Source organism: Phaseolus vulgaris, chromosome 9 (assembly GCF_051622355.1).
Source record: "Phaseolus vulgaris cultivar YP4 chromosome 9, ASM5162235v1, whole genome shotgun sequence".
In the NCBI taxonomy this organism is placed as follows: Eukaryota; Viridiplantae; Streptophyta; class Magnoliopsida; order Fabales; family Fabaceae; genus Phaseolus; species Phaseolus vulgaris.
The window spans coordinates 35,315,717-35,331,689 of NC_143506.1; the positions used below are offsets into that span (position 1 = coordinate 35,315,717).

The 15,973-nt window shown below is 38.4% G+C and overlaps 1 protein-coding gene across 9 annotated transcripts in view; it reads right to left on the reverse strand.

Annotated features, from left to right (window-relative positions):
* The window catches only part of LOC137823127 (uncharacterized), a 44,318-nt gene that overhangs the window by 12,666 nt on the left and 15,679 nt on the right, over window positions 1–15,973 (reverse strand). For 4 of the 9 annotated variants that reach the window (XM_068628265.2, XM_090295006.1, XM_068628263.2 and 1 more), the window contains 2 exons: window positions 9,657–9,820; window positions 9,346–9,480 (listed from right to left, as the gene is read on the reverse strand). In XM_068628265.2, coding sequence (XP_068484366.1) covers window positions 9,346–9,480; window positions 9,657–9,820 — 299 coding nt within the window. Of the gene's footprint in view, window positions 1–9,345; window positions 9,586–9,656; window positions 9,821–15,973 lie in introns of those variants that run through there. The other 5 variants (XM_068628267.2, XM_090295005.1, XR_016515452.1 and 2 more) reach the window with 4 other exon arrangements.

Consider the following 15,973-nt stretch of genomic DNA (forward strand, 5'->3'; position numbering starts at 1 on the left):
TTGGATTGTGCTACCTCAATCCCCAAGAAATATCTGAGTTTGCCAAGATCTTTGGTCTGAAAGTGTTGACAAAGGTGTTGTTTTACTTGTGAGATGCCATGGTGATCACTGCTGGTAAGAACAATGTCATCAACATATACTACAAGATAGATACACCCAGCACTCGAGTGACGATAAAAAACTGAATGATCGCCTTCACTGCGAGTCATACCAAATTGTTGAACAACATTGCTAAATTTTCCAAACCAAGCCCTAGGAGACTGCTTGAGGCCATATAAGGATTTGCGAAGACGACATACCAATCTAGAAGACTCCCCCTGAGCAACAAAACCGGGAGGTTGCTCCATATAAATTTCTTCCTGCAAATCCCCATTAAGAAAAGCATTTTTAACATCCAGTTGATAAAGAGGCCATTGTTGAAGAGCAGCCATAGCTATGAATAAGCGAACAGAGGCCATCTTTGCTACTGGAGAAAAAGTATCACCATAGTCTAAACCAAAAATTTGGGTATAACCCTTAGCCACAAGACGAGCTTTGAGACGATCAATAGTACCATCAGGACCAACTTTGATAGCAAAAATCCACCTGCAACCAACAACAGATTTCCTAGATGGTAAAGGAACAAGTTCCCAAGTTCCATTATTCTGAAGCGCATTCATTTCATCAAGCATGGCCTGACGCCAACCAGGATGGGCTAAGGCATCACCTACAGATTTTGGAATGGATACAGAAGAAATAGACGAAAGGCAGGTATAAAAGGGTTGAGATAGTCTATGGTAACTCAAAGCAGTATAATGTGGAGAGGGATTACGAGTAGAACGTATACCTTTACGGATAGCAATAGGAATATCAGGTTCAACAGTCGGAGGTTCAACTATAGGAGCCGGAGGGGGATGAGGTGTTGGCACCAAAATAGAGTCTGCTAATGGACGATGAGACGGTTGACGACGACTATACACCTGAAGAGTTGGTGGCGGTGGTGAATTGTTAGGTGCACTAGGCACAACAAGAGGAATATTAACTTGATTAGATGAAGAAATTGAAGGAGAAGGACAAGACTTAAAGTAAAGGGAAGATTCACTGAAGGTGACATCTGCTGAAATAAAATAACGGTTTAAAGACGGTGAGAAACATTTATATCCTTTTTGTGATCTAGTGAACCCTAAAAAGACACATTTGTGTGACTTAGGAGATAATTTATCAAGACCAGGACTAAAATTATGAACAAAACATGTGGACCCAAAAACTTTGGGAGGTAAAGAGTGGAGAGGGTCATGTAGAAATAAAATAGAATGAGGAATTTTGTTATCTAAAACTGAAGATGGCATGCGATTAATGAGATAACATGCACTAAGAACAACATCACCCCAAAAACGCTGAGGAACATCACCATGGATTAAAATAGTACAAGTTGTTTCAACAAGATGTCTATTCTTGCGCTCAGCTACCCCATTTTGTTGAGGTGTATAAGCACATGAAGTTTGATGAAGAATACCATGAGAAGCCATAAAATTTTTAAAAGAATGAGAAAGATATTCACGTCCATTATCACTGCGCAAAATTCGGATGGAAATTCCAAATTGATTTTTAATTTCATTGTAAAATATTTGAAATATAGAAAACAACTCAGAACGGTTTTTCATTAAAAATACCCAAGTACATCTTGAATAATCATCAATAAAAGTAACAAAATACTGAAATCCTAAATTAGACTTAATACGACTTGGTCCCCAAATGTCAGAGTGAACTAAGGCAAAAGGAGATGAAGCACGTTGTGAGACACTACGAGGAAAAGAACTACGAATGTGTTTCCCTAACTGACACGACTCACATGATAAAGTAGACACATTAGACAAACTTGGAACAAGCTGTTGCATCTTGGCAAGACTAGGATGACCCAACCGAGCATGAATGAGAGATGGAGAATCCATAATTGCGCCAACATGTGCAGAGATCTGTAGTTGATAAAGTCCATGAGACTCACATCCGGTGCCAATCATCCGTCCCGAACTCCGGTCCTGTAAAGTAACAGAATCTTTGGTAAAAGAAATAACACAGTCAAGGGAACGAGTGAGACGACTAATGGATAATAAGTTAAATGGAGACCCAGGGACATAAAGAACATTATCAATAGATAAAGATGAAAAAAGATTAATAGTACCAACACCATGTGATGGTACCCTATATCCATTGGCCATGGTAACTGAAGGTAAATAACCCGTAGTAGATAGGGAAGAGAAAAAAGATTTATTACCAGTAATGTGATCAGTGGCACCTGAATCTAGAACCCAAGGGCCATGGGAAGTGGAGTGAGTGAGGCCAACAAAAGATGTACCTGAATGTGCAACAGAAGTCGTGGAACTAGGGTTCTGACGATCCTCATACCATTTAAGAAATTCATTGAAAATAGCAGGCTGGCTTGGGGTATCAATTGAAGTATGGTCCATGGTAGAAGGTTGCACAGGGGCAATTTGAGCAACCGCAACAGATCTAGGAGGACGACCATGTAAGGCATAACATCTGTCAATTTTGTGGCCAAGTCTGCCACAATGGTCACACTTGTGACGCCCTTTGCCCGGCTTGTGAGGGCGAGTACGATCATTATGCTGAGATACTAAAGCAGAAGAGTCATCAACATTAGACGTTATATCAGCGGTGTGTTTACCTGGCACGCGCAAAAGGGTAGAACAAGTGGAAGTAAAATTGGGCACAATAGGAGATCCCAAAATTTGATCACGAACGTGAGAATAATCATCAGGAAGACCATGTAAACCCAATAACATGAAGAACTTGGATCTTTGTTCTAGTTCTTGAGAAGGAGTAGAGGCAGGAGGTAATAACTCATTAAAATCATGAAGAAGAGCATGAAGTTTACCTAGATATTCTGCCATTGTACCATCAAGACGTTTGGGAGCAACAATTGTGAGAAGATTTTGACACACACCATAAAGACGTTGAGTATCATTGGTGTATAATAATTTTGCTTGTTCCCAAACTTCTGAACATGTTTCATAGGTACGAAAAATTTGTTTTAAAGATGAGTGAATGGTCGATTTGATAACAATGCATAATTGAGCATCAATTTTCGACCAACGAACAACGTCATTTTCAGCAAGAGTAGGATGAGTAAGATGATCAACATAACCTTGACTCTTAAGCCATAATTTAATATCTGATGCCCAAGTGTCATAATTGGTTCCATCCAATTTGTCAATGGAAAGATGAACATTGACGTAATTAGTATAAATAGATGAATCCGGCATAATGACTGAAGAAGAAGCCATAGTGGCAGCGGAAGCGGAAGAAGCCATAAAAGATAAGGACAAATTCAGTCACCGGTTAATTGGCGGGAGCAACAAAGATGAAGGCTCCGACAGCGATTCTGGCGAGATTCCAGCGGCGGCTCCGGCGAAGGTCCGGCAAAGTTCCGGTGAAGGTCCGGCGAAGGTTCAGCGAAGGTCCGGAGGCGAGTATGGCGAGACAGTGGGGGTGGTGGCTGGAAAATTCCAGTGAATAGTGGATTCATCAATAAAAATTGAACCCTAAACCCTAAACTCTAACCTTATGCTCTAGATACCATATTAAAGGAAAAGAAAGAATAGGGTAAATCCCTTGTGTATATTGAACACATAGGGTTATGTTTATATAGGAAAAAGAAACATATGTATAAGAGTATAGAGAGATTGAGAGAAGAAAGATAGAGAATGAGTAATCTTTATTATATGATTCAGTGCTTGATGTACAGGGAAGGCTGGGTATTAATAGTACCCAGTGCAGTAGTAATACAAAGTAAATGTAAACAGTTAAGACTGTTATATACAGTTGATACTGTTATACCTAATAACAGTTACTACTCTTATACCTAATATCCCCCCCTTAAATTGATGGTTTAGGATACACCATTAATTTATGCGAGAAGGCTGAAAACGGGCCAACACTTAAAGGTTTCGTAAAGACATCAGCGATCTGTAGTGTAGCAGGGACATGTAGAAGTTGTAACTGCTTTTGTTGGATAGCATCACGGACAAAATGAAGGTCAAGTTCAAAGTGCTTGGTCTTGGAGTGCATAATGGGATTGGATGCAAGGAGAACAGCGCCCAGATTATCAGATCGAATGGTGGGAAGAGTAGGAGGAAGATGAAGTTCAGTGAGCAGATTCTGTATCCACTTGAGTTCAGCAAGCGTGGCAGCAATGCTGCGATATTCAGCTTCAGTGGAGCTGCGAGAAACAACCTTTTGTTTCTTTGAAAGCCAAGCAACAGGATTCGATCCAAGATAAACAACAAGGCCTGAGGTGGATTTCCTGTCATCAGGGTCAGAACCCCAATCAGCATCAGCAAAGGCATTTAGTGTGAGTTGGGATGGGCGCCGAAGATGAAGCCCATGAGTAGTACTGCCAGCAAGGTAGCGGAGAATACGTTTAACAGCATTCCAGTGGTGATGTTGAGGGTTGTTCATGAACTGGCACGCTCTGTTGACGCTATAGGCGAGTTCTGGACGAGTGATGAGTATATATTGAAGCGAGCCTACCACTGAGCGATAGAGGGAAGGATCGTCTACAGCAGTGGTAGCGTCTTTTGTGAGACGAGTTGTGGAGAGCATGGGTGTTGGTTGAGGCTTGGAGGAGAGCATGTTGGTTTTATGGAGGAGATCTTGAATATATTTGGTTTGAGAGAGATGTAAGCCTCCATCCAATGTCCAAGTGGCTTCAACACCGAGAAAATAGTGGAGAGTGCCAAGATCTTTTAGAGCAAAATGTTGACTGAGGGAGTAAATCAGACGCTGAATGGCAGTGTTAGAATTCCCTGTAATTAGAATATCATCAACATAAATTAGGACAAAAAGAGTAACGTTATTGTGGAAGTGAAGAAAGAGGGAGGTGTCACTTTTAGTGGGATGAAAACCAAGAGAGATTAAAGTGGTACTTAGCTTGTGAAACCAGGATCTAGGTGCTTGTTTCAACCCATAGAGAGCTTTGTTAAGTTTGCAAACAGTGTTGGAGTCACCAGTTTCAAAGCCAGGAGGTTGAACCATGTATACAGATTCCTCAAGATCACCATACAAAAAGGCGTTATTAATATCAATTTGATTGACAGACCAGTTTAATTGAAGAGCTAGAGTAAGGATAATACGTATGGTGACAGGTTTTATCACAGGACTGAATGTTTCAAAATAGTCAAAACCTTGTTGCTGATGAAAACCTTTGGCAACGAGGCGAGCTTTATTTCGCTGAAAAGAGCCATCAGCATTGTATTTTATTTTGAAAATCCATTTGCAACCAATGGGTTGAACCCCAGGAGGAAGAGTGGTGAGAGTCCAGGTGTTGTTCGTGGTTAGAGCAGCAAGCTCTTCCTGCATGGCAGAAAGCCATTGGGGAAGATGTAAGGCTTCTTTGGTGGATTTGGGAAGAGGCAAAACAGGTGCAGCAGTAAAAGCACTTGGACCAAGTAGAGCAGTTTTCGCGCGTGTAAGCATGGGGTGAGTGTTTTGAGGAGCAGGATTGAGGGGAGTGAAAGTAGTGGAAGACAAGTCAGAGTGAGATGACATAGAAGCAGTGGAATCAGGATGTTCATGGGAAGAATCTGAGGTGGTTGGTTGTGAGTCAGGAGGTGCTGGTTGAGATACAGAAACAGGCGGTTGCTGAGAAACAGTTAAAGAGGGGGAAGAATCGGAGTGGGGGCTATTAGTGGGTGAAGAAACAGAAGAGAAAGGGTTAGATGAAACAGCATAGGGAAAAACAGATTCATTAAAAGTAACATGACGAGTAATATACATACGCCCAGTTGGAGAGAGGCACATGTAACCTTTGTGATTGGAGGCATAGCCAAGAAACACACACAAAATGTGATCAACCGATTGTTTATTCCTTTCAATACGATTTTCTTGGGCAAGAAGCAGCGCTTCAATGTCTGCTACTGTGTATGGGTCAAGGCGAGATGTGACAGAGGTGATAAAAGGGTCGTATTCGTCAGATAGCCCATCAAGAACAGCTTCAATGTGATCTTCTGGAGAAATTGGACAACCCACAACAGCCAATTGGTCCACGGTTTTCTTGATATCAAGAAGGTAGGCAGAGATGGAGCGATCCTTCTTGGGTGTACGCAGTTGCTGTTTGTGCTTCTTTATTTGAGCACGAGTTTGAGATGCATAATGGGTCTGGAGTTTTTCCCAGACTTGGTTTGAAGTTTCCAGTCCAACCATCTGAGTTAGGATACCTGCAGTCATGGATGCCAATAACCAGGCCAAGATTGCCTGATCTTGACGATCATACTGGATGTATTTTGTATTAACAATTGGGAAGAGTCTTCTTCGGCAGAGATGAAGCGCGGAGGAGTGCAAGAACCATCCAGAAAATAAAGAAGGTCAAGGCTGCGAAGGGTAGCATTAACCTGCTGCCGCCAGACAAGGAAATTGTCTGGATCCAGTTTCAGAGGGATTGGGGTATGAAAGATATGAGGGAGAAGAACCTCGGGCTTGGAGGAAAAATTTTCAGAATTGGGTTCAGTGGTAGATGATGAGGCCATTTTTGGCTCTGGATACCATATAAGAGTATAGAGAGATTGAGAGAAGAAAGATAGAGAATGAGTAATCTTTATTATATGATTCAGTGCTTGATGTACAGGGAAGGCTGGGTATTAATAGTACCCAGTGCAGTAGTAATACAAAGTAAATGTAAACAGTTAAGACTGTTATATACAGTTGATACTGTTATACCTAATAACAGTTACTACTCTTATACCTAATAATATGGGCTAAGCCCATTACATAAATATGAGATATCTAACAATATTTATAATATCTCATAATATCAAATAATATCTAATTATATCTAATAATATCTAACAAGTTTAAACTACAATCTTAGAACCCCTCATAATTCCCCAACTGCTCAACCTGCACCTTCTATCACACTTGAACTTTCCAAGACACCACCTATCACCTCTGATCCAACCTCTTATGAGTCAGTTTCTATTCCTGTTCCAGCTCTAGTAGTCAACACCCATCCTATATAGACTCGGTATAAATCTGGTATCCATTACTCTAGAATTCATTCTTCCTTGTTCCTTACCCATTAAGAACCTAAAATAGTTAAGCAAGCACTTAAGGATGCTAATTGGCTAGCTACAACGCATAAAGAATATGATTCACTTTTGAAGCAAAATACATAGGATTTAGTTTCTTTACCTCCCTACAGACAAGCTATTGACTGCAAATGGATATTTTGGTTCAAGGAATGACTATAAATAAATACAAGAATGTTGATTGATCTATAAATAAATACAAAGCAAAGTTGGTGGATAAGGTGTTTCATTAATGGCACGACTTTGATTTTCATGAAACCTTTTCTCTAGTGGTAAAGTCCATTATAATCAGAGTTATTCTTACCCTTGCTATCTAATATAGGTGGAAATTATTTGAACAGGATGTTAATGCCTTTTTGAATGGTGTACTTGAAGAAACAGTTTATATTGCAAAGCCTCCAAGATTTGAAGTTGGGGATACATCTCCTGTTCTTATGTTGAACAAGGCACGCTATGAATTAAAACAAGCACTAAGACAAAGGTTTGACATATTAAAATCCACACTCCTTCAGTTTGGTCTTTTGGGCAGTAAATGTGACTCATTACTCTTTGTCTATAGACATTAATCTCATGTTGTTTATTTTCTGGTATATGCTAGTACTTGAAGAGGATAAATCTGAACGATAGAAGATTTTTATTCAATTGATTCATTTGAAATAGTACATCAGCCTCTATATGTACAGAAATCTAACCCTAAAGTAATTATTACAAAGAGATCTCTAGAATTTTCTAACAGCTTCTATCAGTACACTTAATATCCTACTAACAACATTAGTGATATCATAATCATTGGAAGCTCCATTACTCTGATTCAACAATTTACAACTAAATTCCATGCAACCTTTTCTCTCAAACAACTTGGTCATCTAGATTACTTTCTTGGTCTTGAAATCAAATATTTACCTAACCATTCTACTGTGTGACTCAGTAAATACATATGGGGACTTGCTTCAAAAACACATGGCAGAAGCTCATTCCATTTCTTCTCCTATGGTTTCTACTGGCAAATTATCCAAATTTGGGGCTGATCTCTTTCTATATCCTACTTTATATCATTCAGTGGTGAATGCTCTGCATTATGCCAGTCTCACTAGACCAGACACCAGCTTTGCTGTGAACAAAGTCTGTCAATTTATGGCCAAACCACTGGAATCTCCTTAGGCTGCGGTTAAATGAATCCTAAGTTATCTTAAAGGTACTTTGTCTCATGAGCTACATCTTTAACGTGAACCTCTCTCACAGTCTCGGTCACTTAAAGCCTTTTGTGATGCTGCTGGGCACCTGATGTTGATGACATGTATTTTTGCTTTGCTCATTGAATAACAAGTTTCATTAACTACTCTAGTTCTTAGCTATGACAATCAAAGTGGTGCCTATTGCTCATATCCCAGCATTCCATAGCCCCACCAAAGACATGGAGATTGATGTTTTCTTTGTGCAAGAAAAGTTTCTAACCAAACAGATTTTCATCTATCACATTCCAAACCTGGATCAGTGGGTATACATGCTGACCAAACCCCTTTCTTCAACTCGTTTTGCATTTCTCAAAAACAAACTCAATGTGAAGATTTTTTCTTTTGAAAAATCCTCTCCTTGAGTTTGAGGGGGGAATTAGAGTATGTACTTGATTATATCTTGTGTTACAATATGCCAGAGTAGAGAAGCACATGGCTGGGGGATTTAGGACACAACTTCTCACACTCGGTTGTCCTCCTTGAGATGCAACAAACCTTGAGATTTTTGGCAAAAAAGGTAACAATCATCAGCGAACAATGACAGACAACATCTAGACAAGCAACACAGAGGATAGTGCGAGATCTTACCCTCTCTGATACCAACTTGCATTTAGAGACGAGTAAAACCAGTTAGTGTTTTTCTCAGTCATGTATTATTTTAAAAAATGAAAATATTAGAGAAGTACATAGCAAGGAATAGCCACAACCTAACTCTTAATCCCTAGACTAGGTACACCCAAAAAGTAGCTTAACAAAAGCTGACAAAACAATAATTAACTATTTTAACAAGTTGTTTGTTAGATAGTTGGCTAGATTTCTCACCCTATATAATGAGTATTTTCTTTATCACTCATTAACATGAATAAAAAAAGAATTCTTTTAGTCAATCTAGTTTCTCTTTACTTCCTGTTTCTAATATAACGTAATTAAAGATAAATGAAAAGTAAATAAAGAAGGATTCCTAATTTCTAGCTTTACATGACTCTATAATTGAACCATACCTTTAAGAAGTAAAGGATGAAACTTACCTGAGAATTAAGCTTTTTACTTCGCCTCTGTAGAGTTAGTTGTAGTTGGTTAAAGATATCACAAACAACTTCCTTTTGATTTATAAGCTCCAACAGTGATTCTCTACAACCTCGGCTATGAATTAAGGCACTATTCTGAATTTGTAGAATTTGATAGCACAGAAATTTTCAGTGTTGGAGAGTATTTGAAGCATCGTAGTTGTTCAATATAGTAGACATGATTCACAACATAAAAAAAAGCTGTGCAAGGTAACGAAATTTAATTTATCATAAACAAAAAAAAAATTGTTGTGTCAACTGATTGTACTCACTTCTTCTTCCAATTCCCGACAAATCAATGCCGTTCGCCATTGCAAATGGACTTTGGATTGGTTAACATCAGTGTAAATATGGTCTCCAATGAAAAGTATCTCATCACCATGTATATTCAGGGAACTTTCAACCATGTTTGCACTCCCCCCTGAGTACAAACCACCTGCCGAATATGGTAAACAAAGTACAACAAAGTTAAAACATCTTAAAAATAACTTCATAGTAGTACATTCAAAGTCAATGCACCCTTCATGATACATTCACGGTAAGGATTGAATACTACCTCTATCCCAATTGATAATACTTTCACTTAAACTCTGTAAGGAAATAAAAACTCATTTTAATAATAAAAGCTCCTATGGGCTTGACGTGTGATAATAAGTCCGCTATCAGTATTGCACACAATCCGGTTCAACATGATCGAACAAAGCACGTAGAGATAGACCGATACTTTATTAAGGAGAAGTTGGATGATGGTCTTATAGCCACTGAGTACATCCCTTCATGACTCCAATTGACAGATATGTTTACTAAGGGACTTCCCACCAAACAATTTGAAGATCTTACTTGCAAGCTGGGAATGATAGATATACATTCACTAACTTGAGGGGGGGTGTTGCATAATCAGGAGAATTATGCTATAATTAAGTGCAGATTCCATTCTATATTTATTAGGACAAATTTGTTAGTGATTTGATTTATTTGATTTGTATAGCTTTAAACACCCATTATTTATGGCTTTCATTACCTATTATTTCTTTCTTTAATTAGGTTGTCAAGCAGACTGTAATCACATTTGTAAGATACATTAAAAATACATTCCATCTATTTCTTTCAACTATCGTAATATAAGTAACAAACTATTTTCCTCAAAAATAGATTCTCCCGAGTATCAAAGCACCAAAGTGAATAAAATCAAATGCGAAATTACTATTTTTATTAATAATGGGATAGGATACTTGGTAGTGCTTTAACAATTGAAAAATGTCAAAAATGAAAGACTCAACAAGATCTTTGATAAGGAAGAATGAGAGATGTCTAAGTCTTCTATGATGAAACCATATTTGAGAACTTGTCCACATTTCTGATGTTGCTTGTTGGGTCATGACATTTTGTTTTTGTTTTGGTCCTTGGACTCTAACAAATACAACCCACTCTACTCCTTAGAAATTAAAATCATCACCTTCGTGCTAAGGTCTTGAAATACACAATAAGAAGAAAAGAAGTTGTTGCATAATCAGGAGAATTATGTTATAATTAAGTGCAGATTCCATTTTATATTTATTAGGACAGATTTGTTAGTGATTTGATTTTATTTGATTTGTACAGCTTTAAACACTCATTATTTCTGGCTTTCATTGCCTATTATTTCTTTCTTTAATTAGGTTGTAAAACAGTCTATCAATAGGGACTGTAATCACATTTGTAAGATATCTCAGAAATATATTTCATCTATTTCTTTCCACTTGGTATCAGAGCTCCTGATCTAGGAGACTCTGCTTCCGCAATTTTTTTTAGCCTTCATTGCTGTAATCATTTTCCTTGACAGCCGTCATTGCTGTAATCATTTTCCTTGACAGCCTTTATTGCTGCAATTTTTTTTTTTTTTTTTGGACAGCCTTCATTGCTGCAACTTTCTATTTTCCTTATCCTTTCTCCATTGACAACCACCACCACCTTGCACCATTGACCGTTACTGCCACCGCCATTGACCACCGCCGACCACCACCACCGACCACCATTGTCGTCGCTCGCCGGAAACTGCACCGCTCGCCAGAACTGCCACTGCTCGCCGAAAACCGCCGCCGGAAACCGCCACCGGAAAATTTTTCCGGCGGATTTTTTGTGTGTGCGTGAACAGGATCAAATTTTGCCAATCTGAAAAAAGTTGGTTTTGAACTCTCATGGACTCCCTTAGTAAGCCATCTAGCTATTGTTCCTTTACTATGAGTGGTAAGAGTTCTAGTTTTTTATCCTTTAATGCTTCTAGTACTGAAAATATCTGGATTATAGACTCTGGTGCTACTGATCATATGACACCTCATTCCTCTTTTTTTTCATCCTACACTACTTTATCCGGTAAGCCATATATTACTGTTGCTAATGGTTCCACTACCCCCATTAATGGTGGTGGTAACATTCACCTTCAACCTTCATTTCCTTTAAAAAATGTGCTTCATGTTCCCAAACTATCCAATAACCTCTTGTCTATTCAAAAGATTACCCAAGATTTAAATTGTGCAGTGGTATTTTTCCCTTCCCATTGTGTTTTTCAGGATCTTGCCACGGGGAACACTATTGGAATTGCTAAAGAGCAGGGCGGGTTATATTATTTACAGCATGAAGAAAGTAAAAAGGGTGCTAAACTACAGGCACACACTTCTAATCTTCAGCAAGGTCGTGAATCTTGGTCATCCTCTCAGATATGGCTTCAACACAGACGTCTTGGTCATCCTCCATTTAGTACCCTAAAGTCCTTATTTCCTGTTTTATTTACAAAAGTGTCTGCTGAGTCATTTCATTGTGATGTTTGTCAGTTTGCTAAACACCATCGGACAACTTTTCCTCCCAATGGTAATAAAAGTTCTAAACCTTTTGATCTTATTCATTCAGATGTATGGGGACCTTTATCTATTCCTAATATCTCGGGTGCAAAATGGTTTGTTTCATTTATTGATGATTGTACTCGGGTTACTTGGATATTCCTCATGAAAGATAAGTCTGAAGTTTTTCACCTGTTTGTAAAGTTTTACAGAATGATTCAAACACAATTTGAAAGTCCAATTAAGAGATTGCGTTCTGATAATGGAAGAGAATATGTGAACCAAAACCTTTCCAAGTTCTTGAGGAAAATGGAGTTGTTCATGAATTAACCTGTGTGGACACTCCTCAACAAAATGGGGTTGCTGAAAGGAAAAATCGTCATCTCCTTGAGGTTACTTGAACTTTACTTTTCCAAACATCTGTTCCTAGATCTTACTGGGGGGAAGCAGTCCTGACTGCCACTTATTTGATTAATAGATTACCCTCTCGGGTTCTAGAGGGTGTTACTCCTATTCAGGTTATGACCACATTCTATCCTTCTATTCCCATGTTGAATAGTCTTCAGAATCGTGTCTTTGGTTGTCCTGCTTTTGTCCATGTTCATAGTCCTTATCGGGGTAAGTTAGATCCTCGTGCCATCAAATGTGTCTTCATAGGTTATGCCCCCAACAAAAAGGGATACAAATGTTATCATCCTCAAAGTCGTAAAGTGTATATTTCCAAAGATGTCACCTTCCATGAAACAGAGTCTTTCTTTCCTAGTTCTCAGCTTCAGGGGGAGAGTATTCAAGAAGCTGAGGACCTTGAGTTGCCACCTTTTCCTTTGTTGCAGGATTTCGTTCTTAGGGAGGATGACAAAGACCCTGCACCAACATCATTACCAGAGAAGAATAATGAAGACAAATATTTTGGAAAACAATATCAGCGAAGGCAACAAGAACCCGTCCTGGTCGAACAGCAACTTCAATTGTCTGAACCGGAGGTAAGAACTCATACCAGTGAGACTCTTGAGGACACCTTAAATACTGCTTTTGAACCTAACCTAAATGATTTACCTATTGCCTTGAGAAAAGAAAAAAGATCTTGTGCCAAATATCCTATATCCCAATTTGTGTCTACAGAAAAACTTTCTATGCAGCACCAGAGTTTTCTTTCAGCTATTGATTCTATCAAAATCCCTTCATCGGTACAAGAAGCCTTAAAAGATGAGAACTGGATTCGAGCCATGAATGAAGAAATGAGCGCGTTAGAAAGGAATGAGACTTGGGAGATTGTAGAGAGACCAAAAGATAAGAAAGCAGTGGGTTGTAGGTGGATATACACAGTTAAGTATAAATCTGATGGCACACTGGATCGGTATAAAGCAAGGTTGGTTGCAAAAGGGTACACTCAAACCTATGGGATCGATTATGAGGAGACTTTTGCTCCAGTGGCAAAAATGAATACCGTCAGGATTATTCTCTCCCTAGCAGCACACTTTGGTTGGGCAATGCATCAATTTGATGTTAAAAATGCCTTCTTGCATGGAAGCTTGGAGGAAGAAGTATACATGGAGATTCCACCTGGTTATGGTATTGTTAATGAAGGGAATAAGGCGTGCAGACTTAAGAAGGCCCTATATGGTCTTAAACAATCACCTCGTGCTTGGTTTGGAAGGTTTACTCAAGCTATGGTATCTTTGGGCTACCGACAAAGCCAAGGTGACCATATTCTGTTTATAAAACATTCTCAGAATGGTAAACTCACTCTACTTTTGGTCTATGTAGATGATATGATTATTACAGGTGATGATGAGATTGAAAAACAAAATTTGAGGGAGAGACTAGCTGCTCAATTTGAAATGAAGGATCTTGGGAAGCTGAAGTACTTCCTTGGGATAGAGGTTGCTTACTCGAGATAGGGCATCTTTATTTCTCAAAGGAAATACATCCTTGATCTTCTCAAAGAGATTGGTAAGTTGGGTTGTAAGCCCACTGGAGTGCCAATAGAGCAAAATCATAGGATTGGGAATGATGAGGAAAACCCAAAAGTGGAGAAGACACAATATCAAAGACTTGTGGGAAAACTCATTTATCTTTCACACACTAGGCCAGATATAGCCTATGCAGTTAGTGTGGTTAGTCAATTTATGCATGATCCAAGAGAAAGACACTTGCAGGCAGTAGATAAAATTATTCAGTACTTAAAAGCCTCTCCAGGAAAAGGATTGCTATTCAAAAAGGGGGAAAACTTATCCATGAAAGTATATACTGATGCTGGCTATGCAGGATCGATTGTTGATAGGAGATCCACCACAGGCTACTGCATGTTCTTGGGTGGAAATCTGGTGACATGGAGGAGCAAGAAGCAAAATGTAGTTGCAAGATCAAGTGCAGAGGCAGAATTTAGAGCCATGGCTCAAGGGGTGTGTGAACTCTTATGGATGAAGATCATACTTGATGACCTAAAAATAAAATATGAAGCTCCTATGGGTTTGGCATGTGATAATAAGTCCGCTATCAGTATTGCACACAATCCGGTTCAACATGATCGAACAAAGCACGTAGAGATAGACCGACACTTTATTAAAGAGAAGTTGGATGATGGTCTTATAGCCACTGAGTACATCCCTTCAAGACTCCAATTGGCAGATATGTTTACTAAGGGACTTCCCACAAAACAATTCGAAGATCTTACTTGCAAGTTGGGAATGATAGATATACATTCACCAACTTGAGGGGGAGTGTTGCATAATCAGGAGAATTATGTTATAATTAAGTGCAGATTCCATTTTATATTTATTAGGACAGATTTGTTAGTGATTTGATTTTATTTGATTTGTACAGCTTTAAACACTCATTATTTCTGGCTTTCATTGCCTATTATTTCTTTCTTTAATTAGGTTGTAAAACAGTCTATAAATAGAGACTGTAATCACATTTGTAAGATATCTCAGAAATATATTTCATCTATATCAAATCTTTTGTATGTTTATGGAGAAAGATAAGACTATTGGTCAACTATAGCACATACAAAACATTCTTCAATACAATAGATGATTCTAAAGTTATATTTTGAAATCCGTATACAGGAACACTATTACCATTTGCAATTGTAATGAGTTGTTTTCTAGTCCTTTTGAAATACGTATTGGAGAACATAGAAAATGGGGTCATGTGAGCAATTGCCCCAAAATGAAGAATCCAATTACCTTGAGACACAAAGCTAGTGATATTGAATGAACTTACTGTTCATGGATAGGGTACAAGACCCAAACAACGTACTCATTGATCAAGGAATATGTGAGCTGTTATGGCTGGAGATTATATTGAAAGACTTGAAGATAAAGTGGAATGGACCTATAAAGCTCTATTGTGACAATAAATCTGCCATTACCATAGCTCACAACCTAGTACAACATGATAGAACTAAACATATTGAAGTGGACAGATATTTATCAGTGAAAAACTTGACAGTGGCATGATTTGCACTCCATATGTGTCTACTCAAGGACAACTTGCAGACATACTCACCAAGGGGTTGAACAGCAACAACTTTGAGAGAATTACATCCAAGCTAGGAATGGAGAATACTTATTCACCAGCTTTTTAAGAAGTTCTAGATTTTATTCTTATTAGTTTTAATTTTGTATGTTATGTTTTCATGTTGAATATTTTGTTGTATCTTGTTTTTATTTCTAGCATAACAGTGCCACAATCTGAGGATTCTGTTTATTACAGTAGGAGTTGTTTATTTCCAAAAATACCCAACTCATCTATGTGTGTGTGTGTAT